At 42.3% G+C, this 18,767-nt stretch overlaps 1 protein-coding gene across 3 annotated transcripts in view; it reads right to left on the bottom strand.

Annotated features, from left to right (window-relative positions):
- esrrb (estrogen-related receptor beta) overlaps window positions 1-18,152 on the bottom strand; it is a 41,077-nt gene extending 22,925 nt beyond the window's left edge. For all 3 annotated transcript variants that reach the window (XM_085343589.1, XM_085343590.1, XM_085343591.1), the window contains exons 1-3: window positions 18,103-18,152; window positions 14,508-14,576; window positions 4,986-5,395 (exon numbers count right to left, since the gene is read on the bottom strand). In XM_085343589.1, the coding sequence (XP_085199715.1) occupies window positions 4,986-5,395; window positions 14,508-14,576; window positions 18,103-18,152 (529 nt within the window). The remainder of the gene's footprint in view (window positions 1-4,985; window positions 5,396-14,507; window positions 14,577-18,102) is intronic.
- Window positions 18,153-18,767: the final 615 nt, after the last annotated feature.

Genomic DNA, 18,767 nt, shown 5'->3' with positions numbered 1-18,767 from the left:
ATTCAGCTGCAGCGTCTGATTCCAGGACGGAGCAATGAAAAAGAGTTTCATTGCTACACAATAAAAGCGCCGGTTCCGCACTACTCTAGCATTAGCAATAGGAAGGGCAGGGTATGTGAGGCAGTTCCTCCGCTGCTGCCTGATTCCCTACATTTTACTGCATTCAGGGGTTTTCAATAAAGGGTTTCAGTGTAATGGTTGCTTCGGCCTAGGAATTTGAATTATCCTCATCTTGAGTGGGCTTTTAGCTTGAAGGATTTTGACATTGATATTTTCTAAACTTTTCTTTTAACCTATTGTTTGTCTTTTCCAGTGTAGTGCTGAAATAGATTGACATCTAATGTCAGAATCGAACCTAATCGTTATAATTCCCACAACATAAACATCCTTATCCATTAAAGTGCATCTAAGCAAACAGGACGTAGCAAACGTGCTCTCCACCCACCAACCTCTTCCAAAGGGGGAAGCATTTCCTTGTGTGTGCGCACACCGTCCAGACACATTCACACGCAAGCACATTAGGATTGCACCCCGACGTCCTGAAGCTGCACCCCAGCTCTGACCCTGAGTTCACATTTCTGTACAGAAAGCTGTGTAATATTCCACTGGCATTCCTATGCTAGCCCTCTAACATCCTTTGACAGCTTATGCAATTATGTTAACATTATTGGACAGATCAAGTAGAGGGTCCCAAGATGTTATAAATAATTAGAAATTCCTCTTTATATCTGGGTTAGAAATCATTATGCTAATTCTCCTCTTCTCTTTGGGGTTGGGGTAAATAAATGTGTGAGGCAAGTGGCTGATGAGCTCTGATTGTCTTTCCTCTGTCTGTTTTCTCTGTTGTCATAGCAGAACCAGACCATAATAATCCTATCCCTTTCTCATAATCTGGCAGGAGGCAATCAGTGCCGCCCTGCACAGAAGTTAATCTTCTGAGGCTTTTTTCTGTTTGTGTTTCCATTACACACTAACCAATCTTTAATTTTGATGTAAAGCACTAAAGCTAAAAAAAAAAAAATCTTTCATTTGCATTTCACTAAATTATACAATTAGGAACTTGTGGACCGCACACCACGATATGTTGCAGGGCTTATACAGCACAGCTGACCCTGTGTGGTGATGCTTATGGGTTGTTGTTTTTTTCTTCCTCCTCTCCGTTTCGTTTCTCAGGGGATCCCAAGGACACGTGCACAAACCGCACAAACCACACCTGGCACTAACTAAGTTAGCCCTTTGATATCGCACACTCCAGAAACAAAAGCAAACATGCGAGCCCACACTTCTGCGCTACCGTATTCACCCCCCCAGCTGACTCCCCCCCACCCCCACGTTCGTCTGATGTTCTGTCAGAGGGGGCTTCTCATAGCTCAAGGCAGAGTGAGAGGTGGATTAACTCATTTTTCATCCCTACATTTGATTTATATTTAGAACAGGGATTGTTTCAGTGTCAGCACACACGCAACCTTACCAAAGTATCACTTTCTAGCATGACTGCTGCTTCTGACCTGTTATTTTAAGTCAATATAAGTGCAGAAGAAAATGCTAACGGACATAATAAATGAACGTGAATGTAGACAAAAATGTAGCTTTGCAATCATGTTTAAAGCACAAGACTACAGCACGTTACGAGTCCCAAATCTATGGCAGATCTTTTTTATTACACGTAACTCATTATATTAACTGATTGCGTTAAAAGGTTTGCTCCCATCAGCAGTTTTGTAAACACAGACGTGAAAAGCATAAAGCTTCAGTTTCACTTGTATGTGGTCATACTCTTAACCTACATTATATCCAAAATAATGGCTAATTAGGTACTGACCCTTAAATAGTCAAAGTGAAATGAAGTCAACTAAAGTTAAAAGATTTAAATATTTAATTTACTTGCATAGACGCCATAACTGAATTATTATCGTCTTTGCTTGAGTTGTCTTCTTAAAAAAATTAATAAAGTATTTTACTGGACTGTAATTCAGCGGACTTAACTGTATTGAGTTATACTGAAATTAACTAAACTGAACTAATATCAGGGCTCAGAGGGTATAAAAGAGAACAGATGGCTGAACGGCTCTAACAGTCTCTTTTGTCTTTTATCTAATAACAAATTGCACTATACTGAACAGGAGTTAAACACAGACGGTGACAACAGATTTAATGGTGTGCTTGTAATAAATGTCATACAACAGATCTGCCGTTCAGAAACGCTGCACAGATACACTGGCTGCTAGAGCGACTGTATGGCAACTTTCATTTTCTAAAACGAAGCGCACTGGCGGGAACCCCTTTAACCCGAGGGCCATGCTCGGGGGTTTATCTGTCTTTAGAGAGGTTATGGTATGGTTACCAATAACATTACAGAGTGAAGGGAGAAGAAAAAGATTTGCCTCCTTCTTCTCTTGATAAGTATCTGTCTCAATCTATTTTATGGCTTTTCAGGACCCATGCCAGGGCACAGAGGGGGAAAGTCAGGTCTTGTAAGTAAATTACAGTAAAATGGCAGGTATTTCTCATCAAAATCTAAACTGACTTTTACAGGCTTACTGTCAAGGTCTGTTACTTCATATAAAAGAGGGCCACTGAGTTCAGTCGGTTTTCAAGCAATTTTGCACTTGGGTTCAAAATGGGAAGAAAACACGGTTCAATAAGACATTTATGCTTTTGATTGGTGGGGCGCGCGAGGTGCAGGGCTGGAGGTATGATTAGGGCGCATTGAGAACAGGGGTATTTCTGGGATGGATGGAGATCTAGGTTGACTTTAATTTGGGTCTGGCCTTGACTAAAGCAACTATCTCCACATATGAGTTCAAGGGGCTTTTAAACTGGATGAATAGGTGGCAGAAGATGGATGTGCCATCCGTGTTTGTTGAAAACGGTAGGGACGTGGCCTTAAAAAAGCACAGGCCATAAGAGAACTGAAGCAGTCTGAAAGGACAGGCGCACACATTTGTGCACACACTCACTGAAAATAATATTTTATTTATATAATAATAATTTAAGCCTGCGTTTTAATAGCATTGTCAAGAATAAGTTGCTAAATCACAGTTACACAAGGTGAGCACAAGGTGATAAAGAAATTGTCGTGTACACGGTTAACATTAACTTCACATGTTTGCCCTAAGTGTTATAGAACAATGTGAGAAAGGGCTGGGAAAGACAGCTCCTTTGTTTTCTTCTCATTAGAGAGGGCCGTCTCACACTCCACCCTTGACTGCCTCGTTACTCCTTTAATTAATCAGTTCTCATCAACGGCACCCTCTCATTCTTTTCAAGGGCTCTACATCCTGCTCTTTACCGCTTCCATTTTCCTCTAGCAATCCTGCATGTGTTTCTTTCATCATTTCGGAAGGATTTTACCGCCCCCCCCCCCTCCCAAAAAAAAAAAAGAGCCCTGCATCCTCTGCCTGGGACCCCTGTCTGATTATTATGCCATTAAGCCTCTCCTCCGCTCCTCTGAAAGAGCAGCAGGCTCCCTCTCCAATCTAAAGAAGTCCTGGGTTTTTTTCCCCTCCTTTCCCTGAAATTACCCGGCGACGCGTGCCTGAGTTTCTAATTGGCATGCCCGTCCCTGGAGACGGCCCCCTCCCTTCTTCCTAATGAAAAGCCTCGGCCTTAATTACACTTTCCAAACGCTGATTGTTATTGACAAAACTCCTGTGGCTCGGACAAACGACGGCAGATTAGCTCCATTACAGGCAGCCCTCCAAGAAGAGAAAGAGAGGGATTTCAAATTGACAATGCAAAGCGAGGGGGGAAAAAAGAGGAGCATTCAATTTTTTCTTTCCATGTACCTTGCTCTTAATTGTTTGGGCCGTTGCTCCACTTAAGACGTCTCATTCTTTCCCGATGCCTCTTTTCTGTCCCATTGTGTCGCCGTCAGTGTACTTTTAGTGAAGGGACAAAAGCCCAGTTATGTTACTTGAGAGAAAATGTTCATCTTTTGTCAATAGACAGGATTGCTGATGGCAGCATGGGTAAACAGGAGGATTTGGCCTAATGCTTTTGTTTGCCTGCAAAAGGTACATAGACTGTCTAAAGCTGATAGGGAAGTAAGGTCCAAAATCAACACCTAGCATCAAGACAGGCAGCCTGCTCTCCATTTAATGCCCGCAATTATTTGCTGATGAAAAAATTCCCTGAAAGCAGCGGACAAAATTGTTTTGTTTCACCTTAACCAAACCCTTAGGTTCATTTGATCTGTTTTATCTAGTTTGTTTTTCACTGAATTTATTCCACGACTAAGCCAGCACAGCTTAGTTCTGGGCAGCTGTGCCTGTTGTGCAAATTTTTTTTTTCTGCTCAACAATATCTTTGTCGCCCTGATTAATCTGGAGCGGAGCGCACAGTTTCACAGTGGGGGGCCTTTCATTGCCTCTCCAATGAGAAGCTGTGATACATCATACCTTGCAGATAGAACAGTCTCACACTAGTCCCGTCCCCCCCACACACACAAGTCAGAACAAGAATAATAAAGCATGCACTCTGCACCCCCCCAAGGCATCTGGACAAACAGCCCCCACCCTCCACCAAATCTGCCCTCTGAGTGATGATATTGCCTCCATCAAACTCCACCCACCATGACAGATGATGTCATAATCTCAACAGTTGCCTCCTCTGTGTTCAAGTCTCCCTCTTTTTCTTTTATTTCAGTTTTATTGTAAAGATTCTTTTCAAAACGCATAATTATTTGTTAATCATTAAAGAGAATTTTATTTTTCTGTTTTGTTTTGTTGAGTTGTGAATAAATTAAAAACAGAGCCTGATATGTTTCTGGAGGCTACTGGTCCCCTGTGGTATGAGGCATCTTCCACACTCCAGTGATTTTTTTTTTTTACATAGGAAAGTGTTTGGACTGAGTATGTTTCAGTGCTGTTGTGAGGCCAAAGGTGTCTTGTATGGAGGGTGTTTTGGTGTTCTGTGATGCAGCGACATGGGATGAAATATCTTGTATTGAGTGTTTGTCGGGCGGGGTGAAAGAAGAAAAATACCTTGTATTGTCCTTTTAAAAAAGGCTTTGCAGGCCTCACAAGAGGCTACCCCATAGTGATACCCCGAGGCTATATCTCCACAGACCAGGCACAGCCTCTTGGGGAGGGAGTTCAACATGTATTCGCACTTTATGGACGAGTCCTCCATGATGGTGCTGGAGCAGTCGTCATAGCGCTTGCGGCAGGTGCCAGCCCCAAGCCCGCTGGGGGTGAACATAGGAGGAGAGTCCAGGCCGTTCGAGTGGCTGTTCATGGTGCTGACATAGCCGCCGCTGGCGTCCGAGTTGCCGCTGGGGCTGTGGTGGCTGACCGTGTCGATGACCGAGGAAGGACTGGATGGCTCCGTCTTGATGTAGGACCCACAGCTGGAGGGTAGATGCCGGTCATCAGCGGCCATTCTATTCAGCAGCCTGGAAGGGGGTGGGGGGTAGGGTTGATAGGAAAGAGGGTGTGGAGGGTGGAGAAGATGAAGATGATTAGCAGAGGTCTTCGGAGAGCAGTAATGAATCTCATCAACCAGCCAAGTGACAGAAGTGCAGGAGACAGCAAATTATTAGATTATATGGCAATTCAGAACAACTGTAACAGAAATGCTTCTTTCCTTTAACGAGAAATTTGGAGTGAATGGAGTGTGAAAAGATGAGCGCTAACATACTGCTTATTTACAACTACAGAGCAGAACAACTCACTCTCTCAGCTTTTACAGTGGAAAAACATGTGTTTGATTTTCTTTTCACAAAGGAGAGGAAACTGAAAAGAGGACAGATGATAAGTTTCGTGTGGTTGCAGCCTTACGTTTAAAATTGAAATTTAAATATGTAGTCATCTCTGTTTTTTTTAATCTTTCCAACTTGTCTGTCTACACCACTGTGCCCTAACAATCCCTTTACACCAGTCAACCAGGGGGAAGGGAAGTGCTTCATTAGCCACACATTACAGCAGCTGCGAAAGCGCTTCAGAGCAAAAATACACACCAAACACGGCGGCACAAGTCCGTACGCCACACAAACCCAGTGAAAAAAAGGTAGTTGAAAGAGAATAAGAGGAGGAGAGAAAGGGCACTCTGAAGACTTAACACACCCACACACACAGAGCGTGCACACACATCAAAGATGGGGGCATCTCCGTAGTCTAGAGAGCACAGTGGACCTTGGCTTGTCTCCTTGAGTCAGCAGTCAACCAAAAGGAAACATGATGGGAAGATATTGACTTTTTCACTGTCTGCCTAATAACTGTATTTTGGAGTACATGCAATCTGATGCTGTAACGTGTGCAGACTAAAGTGCAGTCTTTTGACTGCGGCCACAAAATCCTCTCTGAAGCCTCTCCTGCCCATATAAATCTACTTCAGTTCAGCTCTATAACCTTTAACTTGAAATTGCACTAAGAGAACAACGAAGAGGGGGAAAAAAACTTATCCTGGACACACTCAACTCGTTTTTCCATCTGCAAATAGAGTGTATTGAAGAGGTGAAGTGGTGGAGGAGATGAATAACTCAATCTGCTGGGGATGCCGTGTAGACACAGTAACCTCTTAGGGTCAAGGCGAGGTCACACACTAACATACGCACACACCCCTATGCATGAGGGTACCACTGAAGGGGTGAAAGGTTACCTGCACTTGCCTACATTAACAAAATTGAGCCTTGCGTGGCTTATGCAAATTCAGTTTCAAGGGTTTCTCATGAGTGGCAGCTAGAAAGCCCAAGTTGTGCTTTAGCACATTAGTTTCATTAGCATATTGCCAACTAACGGTAATGTTTACATATTTGACATGTCAGGTTTACCATCAACACGGGGAGAAGATGCTGTTTCCCACTTGGGCTCCTATCTTTTGGACTGGACTGCTCTCAGAGCACTTCAGAGGAAACAGGAAGCGAGAAGCGTATGCTGTGGTGTCCGCCGTTGGTTGGCCACACTGCTTCTCGCTCTCTGAGGCTGATTTAATTGTGAAGATGGGTGACGGAGGGGTTCAAGCCCAGGGGTCAGTGGGTCAACCTTATTTTCTCACCCTGGATTCCAGGGCCCGTGGAGATGGGGGTCAGCGTGTCAAATTAAATCTCATTCCCGGGTTTCCCCTCCCTGCTGTCATGTATATTCATTGGAGCTCCAGGTGCCTAGCACTTCTGGAAATTCACAGAAAGGTTAACTGCTAAAATAAATAATAAAAATAAAAAAAACGTCCCCTGTTAAACCGTTGACCTTGTGGAATAAGCTCTTTGCCCGAGCTCTCCTGGAATCCTTCTTGTGATATAAAACCTCTCAAAATATAAAACTGACACACAGCCGCCATCCTGTTTCGCAAAAAGCAATCCAATACATGCTTTATTTCCTCTTTCTTTCACTTACTCTCAATTTAACCAATTCATGCAACTGTATAACGGGTGGTTGTTAAGAATTACCGTTTTTTTTTAAATTACCTACCTCTACTCTTAAATGGTTTGCAGAAAAAAAAGTGAATCATGTTCATGCCTTTCTAAAATAGATCTCGCCGCTCTTAATAACGAATGCAGATTACATACCCATAAATTAATGCACGCTCTGTGTTCATCTGCTTTATGTTCTCCGTTTCAGGATGGATATGTGCACCTGCGCGACAGGGCACCTGCACTTGGCTTATTAAAGGCTATATATTAAAACATAGGAGCACAAGATGGCTCCATTTAGCTTTTATTTCAGAAATTCAGAGTAAGCTTAACCCAAGTTCAAAGGCCACCTCGAGGGTGACACTTAGCATAATTGCATAAGTGTCTTAACTGTTTCCCCTCCAGCTCAATGTGGTCATTTATAATGAATGTGCTGGCTAGAATCCCCTTAACTCACACCGCTATGACACATTATATCACTGCTATGCTTATATTTTTAACAAGCCTGCATATATTGATTAATGATACTGAGGGAATACTAACCATGAGAACCTGGCGTATTAATCAAACAGTCGAAAATATTTCTATAAATATTGGTAATCTCTAGTGGGACAGGGCCAATTTAAATCTATAAATACAACTGTACGGGAAAATGAATTATGAACATTAAATTGTTTGACAGCAGCAATAGTCCCGATAAATAATTCAATATGTGGGGCAGGTGCTAATTAGCTTGTGTGCCACAGACAGAGCAGACAGGAAAGGGTGTGTTGAACTGAGACTTGATGCTGTAAAATCTATAGTTCTTTCTTCCTTCCTCAAGGTAAGAGCTTTTTTCTCTCTCTCTTTTTTTTTCAAAATCTGCTGCCTGGCTGCCTAAAGGAGCAGCACTCATCTAAGACACAGTATCTCCCCCTCTCCCATTTTCTCCCTCTGTTCCTCCTCCTTTTGTTCCCTTTGTACCGATCAAAATTCATGCTGAGTAGTAGGTTATGGGCCCGCAAACGCACACTGCGCAGTTTGGTTTTAATCTGATTCCACCTGGCCCTCCTAACGGCATTTCAGATCCCTAATATCATTCCACCAGTGCTGCTGTGACTGGGATTAGCCGGCCTAATGATGTGGCAGCTCGTATCACACTCACCGTTCCGCGATTTCCGAGAGGAGAGCCACGGAGCGCTCTTTCCTAACATCTCCACTCTTTCCCTTTGCCTGCGAGCGAAATTCTGAACATTGGATGACACTGTTATGAGAACGGAGAACATTCAGGATCTAATTGAGCCAATTTGTAAGTATGCCTGCTGAGAGCTAGCAGCTCTCTTCAGGAGGATAGTGACATCTTCCATTTTTCTCTGTGTGACTGCCACGCTCTCCCTGTTTCATGTATAAATCCCAAGCACAGAGTACAACCCTGCGCTAGAGACTCAACTCAAGCAGCGAGTACATTCCTCATGTCCTTTTCACTCTCAAGGCCGCCAGATGCCAAAAAACACAATTTTTATAACATTTGCTCACCTCATCTTAGAGTGTCACACTCCTGCTACCTGATCAGACTGCACAAGCGAAGGGGAAGAACGGGTAGGCGGTGGGGGTTGACATCTCAAGGCAGGGCGATGGTGATATCAGATGCCCCAGTAGGGGCAGATCTGTCTCGTGGGCCTCAGGCGATGTGGCCTGATAAGCCACTGGCCCCAGAGTCAGCGGTGGTAGGACGAACTCAATTAGCTCCTGACAGACCCCCTTGCAGCCCAGCGCAGCCTCCTCAGCACAGCCAAGAACCCGCTGGCAGCTGCCACGCTGACCTCTCCTCCAGGGGCCACTGCCACCTTTTACCGCTCCAACACACACACAGAGCCAGGGACTCATTTTTTTGTAAAAGCGAAAATCATGGTCAAAATCTACACGGCCCCACAAAAGTCACAGAAATACGCACAGAGGCTTGAAAGCCACCAAGGGTGCTCGCCGCACATTCACACGGGGGAAAATGTAAATGAAAAAGGACCGAGGCTCAAGGAGGGGTTGGTTTGGCCCCTGGGAGAAAGGAAGGGAATGGAGATTCCAAAACACACTTAGCTGAAATATGGAGTGTGCCTCTCTCTGTCTAACTGGCTCCAGGTTAATGACCACCAGGGGAATAAGGGCCAAAAGACTCTTGGGGCAATGAGCATAAGTGTGTGTGTCTGTTAGATTGGTTTATGCGCTCATATGCGAGTGTGTATTTGCACTGCAGACAGTATATGAAAGATGGAAATTTGGGGGTTGGCGGTGTGTCGTGTGGCTGACGGCGGTGGTTTGGTTGGAGGCAAGACCGGCACTCCACAGGGACCCATTCTAATCTATGAGGAAGAGGCCCCTGATTTTGGAGTTTCTCATTCATTAGTCCTGCTCTAGCAGGGAGACAGGGAGAGGACTGAGAGGAGGGGGTGGACCTGAGGAGAGGGGAGGGGCATCTTTATTAACGGATGTGCCAGACACTCAGAAGACGCTGACAGAGATTTATGATTTGCAGATCTATGGAGGCAAACAAAAGGAAAGCGGAGGGAAAAAAAAACAGGAAAAGAGAGAGTGAGTGAGGGGCTACATTAGAAGAAACAGAGAAGAGAGTGTTTACTGTTGTGATGGGGAGTGAGGGTCCCAGATCGATAGTCAGGAGGCTACAGGGGCCAGGGCAGGGTTACCACTTCTCAGGGACTGCGCTGCTGCTGCTCCGTGGTGCTCTAGCAAAGGATTATATTTAGCTGCTTCACAGCGATGTTACTGTAGTCTTTATAAAGCCATGAGCTCACTCCACTACGACAACATGAGCCCCACGCTCCAGCAGCACCACAAGATAGAGTCGACCAAGAAGCAGATCACATCTATCGATCGCCCCTCCCGCTCCTTCCTGTTCTAGAGACGCTGCTGGCAGAAGAGAGAGGGCCTCTCGTGACACAGGCGCTGCTGTTTGTCTGACGTAAACTGTCTGGGCCGCTCTGGGCAGATCTTGTTCTTATAAGGGGCTGAGTTCAGGATGTTGAGGGAAGCAACCGGCTAATGACAGAGCTTCTGTCAGTGGAAGTGTGGGTGGGGGGGTCGGGGGGGAAGTAACCGCCGTCTAAACTTCTTACGACAGAAAGCAAGGAGTTAACAATCTTCTATGCAGAACCAGTGGGAACGGCTCTCTGCAGAGTTGGACAGCTCATCACGCTGTATGTAAAAAAGGAAGTTCAGGGATAATTCCGGCCTGCCGTGCCGTTACCAAAGATTACTTTTCATTACATCCATTATGTGGCACACTCATGGTATAATTTAGCAACATGAATTTACAATGGCTCTTGATAACTACAAAAAGTAATTATGGTGCATGGCAAAAAAAAAAAAAAAAAATTAGCCTTGGGGCCTAGAAAACTTGGGGTTAGGTGATGACATCGGACACAACCCTGTGTTGTGTGATATGTTACCGATACACAGGCAACAATATCACAGTACGTTCTCCTGCGATACTGTGACATGGAGGTTTCTCCCCTTTACTACAGACGGTTTAACTAAACCGTTTCTTTGTCATGTGATGGTTTTAAAAATGTGAACATTTATTAAAACTGCTTAATTAAATTTGGCTGTAAAACTCAAATAAGAGCACGGTGCAAATAAATGCACTAACAACGAGTCGTTTTTTCTAAAATTGTAAAGATAATGTATTATTCTCAGGAATGCATTATAGTGATATATTATGCAAATCCTCATGAACAGTGTGATTCAATACAATCTGAACTTTAACACTTTTTCTTAAAAAAACTGCACGTTCAGTTTTGCACGATAAAAGCCGACTGCTAAAGTTTTGCTTAACTGCAACAAATCCAGTAAAAAGCCAACAGATATCAACCACAGCACGCTCCATGAGGAGGGAGGTGGGATTATAAAATTTGAATAATGAAGAAAAGAAAAAAGTTTGCGCATAACTAAAAGTCATGCATTGCAGTTCAGAGAGCATTCAGAGATATTTGTGGAGCAAACCAAGAGAGAAAACAGGGCTAATTTTCACAGAAAGTTGCAAGCTGTGCTGGATGATTTTTTTTATTGTTTGTGTGTCTAAGTGTGTGTGTGCCTGTGTGTGTCACAAACAGAAAGAAATATTTTTATAAAGGGTTAAGGCTATTTAACACAGTGCAATGTAAATCACAGGTTTAGACACAGTCACTGTGCGTAGAGGGGGACGGAGGCATAGAGCCATGCATGAAATTACTTCATTAATCTTCTTCTGATAGGCCGTCCTTGTTTAGGAGGAAACTACCTGCCTAAAACAAAGAGCCAATCCTGCCTCCACCACAAATTATCCCCTTTATCAGAAGAGGACACAAATATAAACAGACACACACACACACACGCGTACATACACAAATGCTAGAGCAAAATTAACAGGTCAAAAATCGGAGGTTTATCAGGTGTTTCAGACGTGACGGCGTTTGCAGAGGCTCACGGTCAGTGAGCAATCACATCGCGGCGCGCGATACGACATCTGTGAGTTAAAGATGTAACTTGATTCCTCGCGTTTAAAGCGTTGTTCGAGGCACACAATTCAGACGACTCCAAAACGAATTGCTGTTACTCAGAAACACCATTGTTATGACTGTCACACGCCACAGCAGTCGACACAGTCACAGCAATAGCCTCTAGCTTTTTACAGGCTCATCTCTACCAGCTGCCACACATTCTCCATAAATAGTGCTGGTAATAAAAAGGCGGGTGGGCCTAACTGATTTATATGGTTGTGTCCACCACCACACCATTCAGGAATAATTAAACTTTGGGGATATTTCCTGAATTAATGCATCTCCTTCAGGGGTGGGGAGGTGGGGGGGTTGACATCTAAACGTGCGACGCGGTTTTTACCAACGTCTCGCGTCACAGGATGTAGTGGGAGAGGGGGCCTCTCAACATTTCGACAAGCAGCCACTCAGTGTGTGAACGTTTGATTGTACTTAAGGATGCAAGGGCGGTCTCTTAAGGTGACGTTTTAATGTGCACATGTTTTGTGACCAACAGGCAAATACTCATATAAGCACACGGTCGTATAAACTGAAGGCAGATGCAGAGGAATACACACACACACTTTTACACTAACAAATCTGTCAGTTATCAGATTTAATTATTATATGACAAGAAAAGTTGTAAAAAAATGTTAACCTCTAATAAAAACTGCCCTTGATGACAGTAAGGGTGAACAGCCTGATTTTCAGATTGAGTTATAATTTAATTTTCCCTTTGCTTCCATATTTGTGTCACTGAAAAGTTTGGAGAGCAGACAAGAATTTGGTTATTTGGAAACAGAGCACAAAAATTAGAAGCTTGTTCTGATTTATACAGTATACTGTATTTATCATTTATAATGACTCCACATTTAAAAAACTGAAGTCTAAACAACACCAAAGACTCAGAAGTAAATGTGTAAAATGTTCTTACATTTAAGACTTTCACTAACTCTTATTTGACAAAGACATTCAAATATTTTTGCGCTGCTTTTTAATTTATTTATTTTTTACATGAATTAAAATCTCAAACAAAAGTTGCTTTTATTTTTCTAATAGCAGGGTCCAAATATGTAAGCACAGAGACACTGACCGGCGTTTTGCACACTGTTCTGTTACTGGGTGATTATTGGTTACATCTAATTGCCCAGGGCAAATCTGGGATAAGCAATAGTAGTGCTCTCTCTCTCTCTCTCTCTCTCTCTCGTAGACACACCCGTAAGACAGCCTCTGTACACGCAGCATGTTTTCAGTTTAACAATTTCAGCAGTTCATGAAGCTGAGCCCTACAGCTTTCTTTAAGGCTGTGCTCTGCGTGTTTCAGCACATGAACCTGAAACATTCGAACAGCTCTCCAAAAAGCGATGACAAAAAAAACGTTATTCCTCTAAAAGCTGTAATGGGTGGAAGGCTCACGCAGACCATGCATAGAAGACCTGGTGAAGCTGTCAGTAGGAATCAGAGCTGCTTCAGTGATGGACGCTTCCAATATTGATTTCATAAATAAACAAAGCTAAGCATCGATCTTAATGTTATTTTGCATTTCAATTACTGCTCCGAAACATAACCTTCAAACAACTGACCGCTCAATACTAATAGCCTTCAATGATAAACACCCATATCGTTACCCACCTTACGTCATGTCATTTTTTAACTAAGTGTGAATTACTGAACCTGGAGTCGCACAATGTGACTGCAATCAAATAGAAAGCAAAATGTTTGCACAAAAAATGTTAAACTTTGTAATCACGGCTGATTTTGCTTTTAATCTTCACCGTGTGGTGTTTTCTTGTAATGCAACACTCAACAGCTCATGCTAACGGCTCTTTTCTTGACCGTGGTGTATTTCCCAATTTCTGCTTTCTATTGTAGGTGTGTGTATGTGACTGTATGTATGTGTGTGTGTGAGGATGCATGCATGCATGGATGTGTGTAAATGAAGAGGAGCCCTTCAGTGTTGGAGCAACAGGAAGAAGTGCTGACGCACTGTGTCAGTGATAGCACTCTGCTGCCACAAGGGCATGAGAGCCCACATAGGCTAGCATTATCCTTCTAGACTAATGGGCCTGGTTATTTTTAAACAGATTCTCACACTGCGGTGGAGGTGTCCAAGGTTACCATGGATGAGAAATCAGGAGGGACGCATGCAGTGACATTTGGTGATATCTGTGCAGGTGGATGTTATAAAATAGCTAAAGAGGTATTATAAGTAATCATGAAGAGATCTAAAGGCCAAACATCAAATAGGCTCTCAAGAGAGAGCATGTTATTATGAAAGCATGATCTTCCAAAACTGACCAATACTAAAAAGAAACATTCAGAATCTGGTCTTTAGTAAGTTTTAGAGTAAAGAAATACAGAAAAAAGAACCAGCCTGGATCCTAAAACCTTCTCTTGTCCTTTTATTTTATCAGTTAATGACCTGGGAAATAAAGCAACACAAGAAGGTGCTTGATTTGGCAGCTCCTTAAAAGCCAGCCTCAGCACTAACAACTATGAACCCAAATACCTCTGAAGCTAGAGAATTGAGACTATCTAGACATTGCCAACACACTCTGCATCACCATTTGGCCTGGAGAGAGACAACATGCTCCCCCTGCTCAGCTTGAGCTGAGTGACATATTTACAGTGAAAGTAATGATACTAGATACCAGAAATGAGAGGGCTCCAGCGTGGCCAGTGGACTCAGGAATCTCTCTAATGAATTGGACAACAAAGCCCTGTTGGTACAAGGAAGAAGTATTTAGAATTTGGCAAAAATCTGAGCTTAAGCACATTAGGTTTCTCTTTAAAAGGCACACATCCCAAAAAACCTCCTAACATTTGCTCTGGGAGATGAGGAAAGTAAGAGCAGGACAGGTGGGTTGCCTGGGCTCCATGCTGCAGCTACAGAGGCCACCGGCTCCTGGCTCATAGCGGGGTGGCAATTCTCGGCCAGGAGCTTCTTCTGGTAATGTATTCTGAAACCAAATTACCGTAAGCTGATCCCATCTGGATAGCGTCTGTGCACGGCTGCTTTGGTTACCCACCACTGCCTCTAGCCTGTGATAGCATCTCCATGAAGACAGCAAAAATCTGATTAACCCTATAACAATGAAACACTTGGTCAAAGAGCAAGGAGCTTTTAACTTAAGATACACTAATGCAATTCCCTCGCCTTGTTTTCTGAAACCTAATAAGAATCAAGTGGACGGACTGCTAGAGATGGGTGTTTGCAGGCTTTAATGCAGCAAGCTGGGAATGAAGTCAAATAAATTGAAATCTAATTCATCACTGTGTGTTAACTTCTTTCTGCTTCTCTGAAAATACATTAAAAAGCTCTTATTTCATGAAGGGAAATTGGATAGCCTAGTTAGTTTATTGCAGTGCCTCTGCCAGGGCTTAAGGGAAGCCTGGGTGTTGATGGAACATTTAGAAGCAGAGAGAAGTCACATCTCAATTCGCTGCCACTCAAATGTTGTGTTTTCTAACAAGCACTGAAAAACTTACACTTGCAATCCTCAACCAGAGCTGGTTTCTAAAGAGAGTGCAACAGCCAGTGCAACACAAGTGAGTGCAGAGAATCTAATTCCACTACACGATAAAAAACACTTGGATTTAAACAACTGAAGCAAAACTGTAAAACGGGGCGAATGTAATGGGAACATAAAACATTATTAGAACAAGTTGCAATAACGTCGACGTTTCTTTTCAATTGATTTCCAACATTAAAGAAACAAGAGAAGCATCTCTCTGTTTAAAAGATAAAAACTCTCCTTCCAGCTAATTCCCAGGCAGTATTGATGCCTTCGGTTCAGTATAGGTACTACAGTGATACGGCACTACACTGTTGTGCTAATAACATAGAGCACATACGTTCTACTAATCCTCTCACTTAAGCATCGCGGCCGCATCCAGCGCTCAGTAAGAGGCTGCAAATACCAGTGCATAATTAGCAGAGAGCTACTGCTGAGCCAAAATTACCAGCAGCACACAAGCATGTGCTGAAAAGAGCCCACAAATTAACTGTTTTGGGGGATTGATATACGTTCACATTACTGCTGAGCATTCCTTCATTAAGATATTTTAGGTTTACTGATTGCCATTTCAAAAGAAATGTAAACAGTTACTAATATGTTAAACACCTGTTCACAACTGAGCTTTGAAAGAGTAGATTTTCTGCTCACCGTCAAGTACAAATATAATTATTTATATTCAGCATAATCACTAAATTATATTTAATGTTTCCTATTATTTTAGACAGATTTTAAATCAGCACAACATAACTACATCTCTGATAATAAACAAACATAAATATACTTCACTCTTTAAGTATTACTAAAAAATATCCCAGCACAGCTACATAAACTTTGTCTTTCACACCTGAAAAATGGAAAAACAAATACTAGATTATGTGTAATTTCTTTAAGAAATACAATGAAAAAAATCTGAATTCTGACACCTGAAAGATCAAACTGATTTAAACTAAAAGACTTACTAAGCAATTATTTTTCGACATAATTGAAACTGTCCTAAAATTTAAATGTTTAATGTTTCACCTTGTGCAATTCATATAGTTCAATTTCTGCTGAAAACTGGATTTTACAGGAAACCATTAATGAGTCCATTAAAAAATGAAAACTTAAATATGTGATTACATATTGGTGTAAATATGTAAAGCTCTTCTAAAAGAAATAAAAATTGCAGTGGTTTTCTTTTCCTAATTAGGAAATACAGACAAAAGAATACAAAAAAGACATTATGACTTGAGCCCATCGTACCTGACATGCAATAGAAATGTTCACTTTTTTAGGGTTTGTTTAATTTAATTTTAAGATGTATCAAAGAATGAAACTACACAAAATACATCTTAAGGGAAAAAAACAGAGATGATTCCATTTATTCCTTATTATTCATAAGTATCCTAGAAGAACTTTGAATTTGCAGTGATTAAAGCTCAAACTAAAAAAGTCAAAAAAGTAAGAAACACTAAGAGAATTGAGCTCTAACTGTTTTCTGTTAATGATTTTCACATTTTTTAAAATCTAATTAATTAAAAAAAACTAAATATCTTATTTATGGTAAAACTGAATAATATGAGAACAACACTAACAAGAAAAAATTATTTACCAAAAATATTAAATTATTATAAAACACTGTCTAATTTGGGAAAAGCTCCTGAAATTTCTTTAAACTTCTACATAATAACCCTTATAATTATTATCATTTACAAAATATATGATTTATAACCTGCTTAAATTCATAACAAAAAACTTTAGAACAGCCAAATGTCTTAGAGGCTGGTTTTCATACTATATCTGTTATTGGTTGTTGTTAGATATATTTGTACCATAATGATAAAACTGCTTCTAAAAAAGAATAATAATAATTACAAAGAAAACTGGTGATACAAAAAATACCTTAACTAAAGGTAATTTGTTTTGTTTTAAATGTAAGATACTGGTTGATTTAAAAAGTTTGGTGAAGGCACTGTAAGCCCAGACTGTCCCAGCAGCCAGGAGCTGTCGAGACAGCAGCTTGCCCGGCACGCCGCTGACTGGGACAGACCTGCCGCCTGACTGAGGTTACAGGGTCCTTTCATTCGTCTTGCCTGGCTACAAATATATATTACAGCGTGTAATTTATCCTCTCCAGTTCTACGGATTCACGTTAATCTCTCCTCTTTATAATATCATTCTCAGTCTGCCTGGGTGGCCGGATCTAGGGACAAAGCCATCAGCAAACAAGCTCCTAACCAAACTGGACAGGCACCCCCCAAATTCTATAGAGTAAAAAAAAAGGAAAGAAAAAAGGAAAACACACACACGCACACACACACACACACACACTGCTTCAAAGGGCCAAGTTAAATCAATCAGCCATGCTCTGAAAGATATTTATAAAACATACATCATGATGTGCCACACACCCATACACGCATTTACACAGTTGCACCTGCTCTGCTGCTCAATCCTGTCAAGTCCAACGATATTTAAAATCCCTCAAAACAACGAACGGGAAAAAAAGTGCAGGTAAGGAGTTTGAGTTGGCGTTAAGAGGCTATACAAAAAGAACAGCCAGGAATTAGAAAGTTAAAAGTTCAGCGCCTCGACTAGTAGAAAAGTAAAAGAAGAGTAGGTAAAGAGCAGATTATATTTTTTTAAATAGAAGAAAAATGAAAGGAAAATACAGGAAAAAGCAAAGGGATCAACGGCAGAGGTTAAAAAAGAAATAAAAGGGGGAAAACAGAGAAACAAGTGCACCTACTGGTTATGATAGCTGAGAGGGTCTGGAAGACAAAGTTCTGAAATGTCCATCAGTCCAGTTTTAGCATTCCAGGAATGAGAGGAAGAGGAAAGAGAAAACAATTGAGACCCGCTTCTTTCCCAAATGATAGCAAAGCACCCTCAGAGACAACGCTGCCGAAAACCCCCTCCAGCACCGCTTCCCCCCAGCCTGCACAGGTATGCTGGACTCTGATGGATTGAGTGGGCGTGTGTGTGCCTGAGCATGTGTGTTGTGTATGCGCGTGTGTTTATGTATATATGAGTGGGAGAGAGAGAAAGAGTGTGTCTGAGTGTATGTGTGAGAGGCAGAGAGGGAAAGAGAGAGAGTGAAGGGGGGAGGGACAGATCGACAGGAGAGGTAAAAAGGGGGTGGGGTGGGGGGGTGAGAGAAAGCTAGAGAGAGAGTGAGAGAGACAGAGAAGCGCAGGCAGCAGCGGGATGAGCGCTAAGATGGAGAGAGCATGAGAGTGCGAGCAAGAGGAATGACTCTTTCCATGGTCGGGATAGGGCTCTTTAAGACTCAAGGGCTTGATGAATATGGAACAGCTGCTGTTGGCTGGCTCTGAGGGGCAGGACTTAAAGCGACAGAGGGGGCCGGCGGTGCACTGGGGGAGGAGGGATCCAAACGCTCGCTCACACTCTCCG

Source organism: Diplotaxodon limnothrissa, linkage group LG19 (assembly GCF_057381915.1).
Source record: "Diplotaxodon limnothrissa isolate DT_005_m linkage group LG19, D_limnothrissa_male_GT1.1, whole genome shotgun sequence".
NCBI classification, from domain to species: domain Eukaryota; kingdom Metazoa; phylum Chordata; class Actinopteri; order Cichliformes; family Cichlidae; genus Diplotaxodon; species Diplotaxodon limnothrissa.
This window is presented reverse-complemented; position numbering and strand designations above follow the sequence as displayed.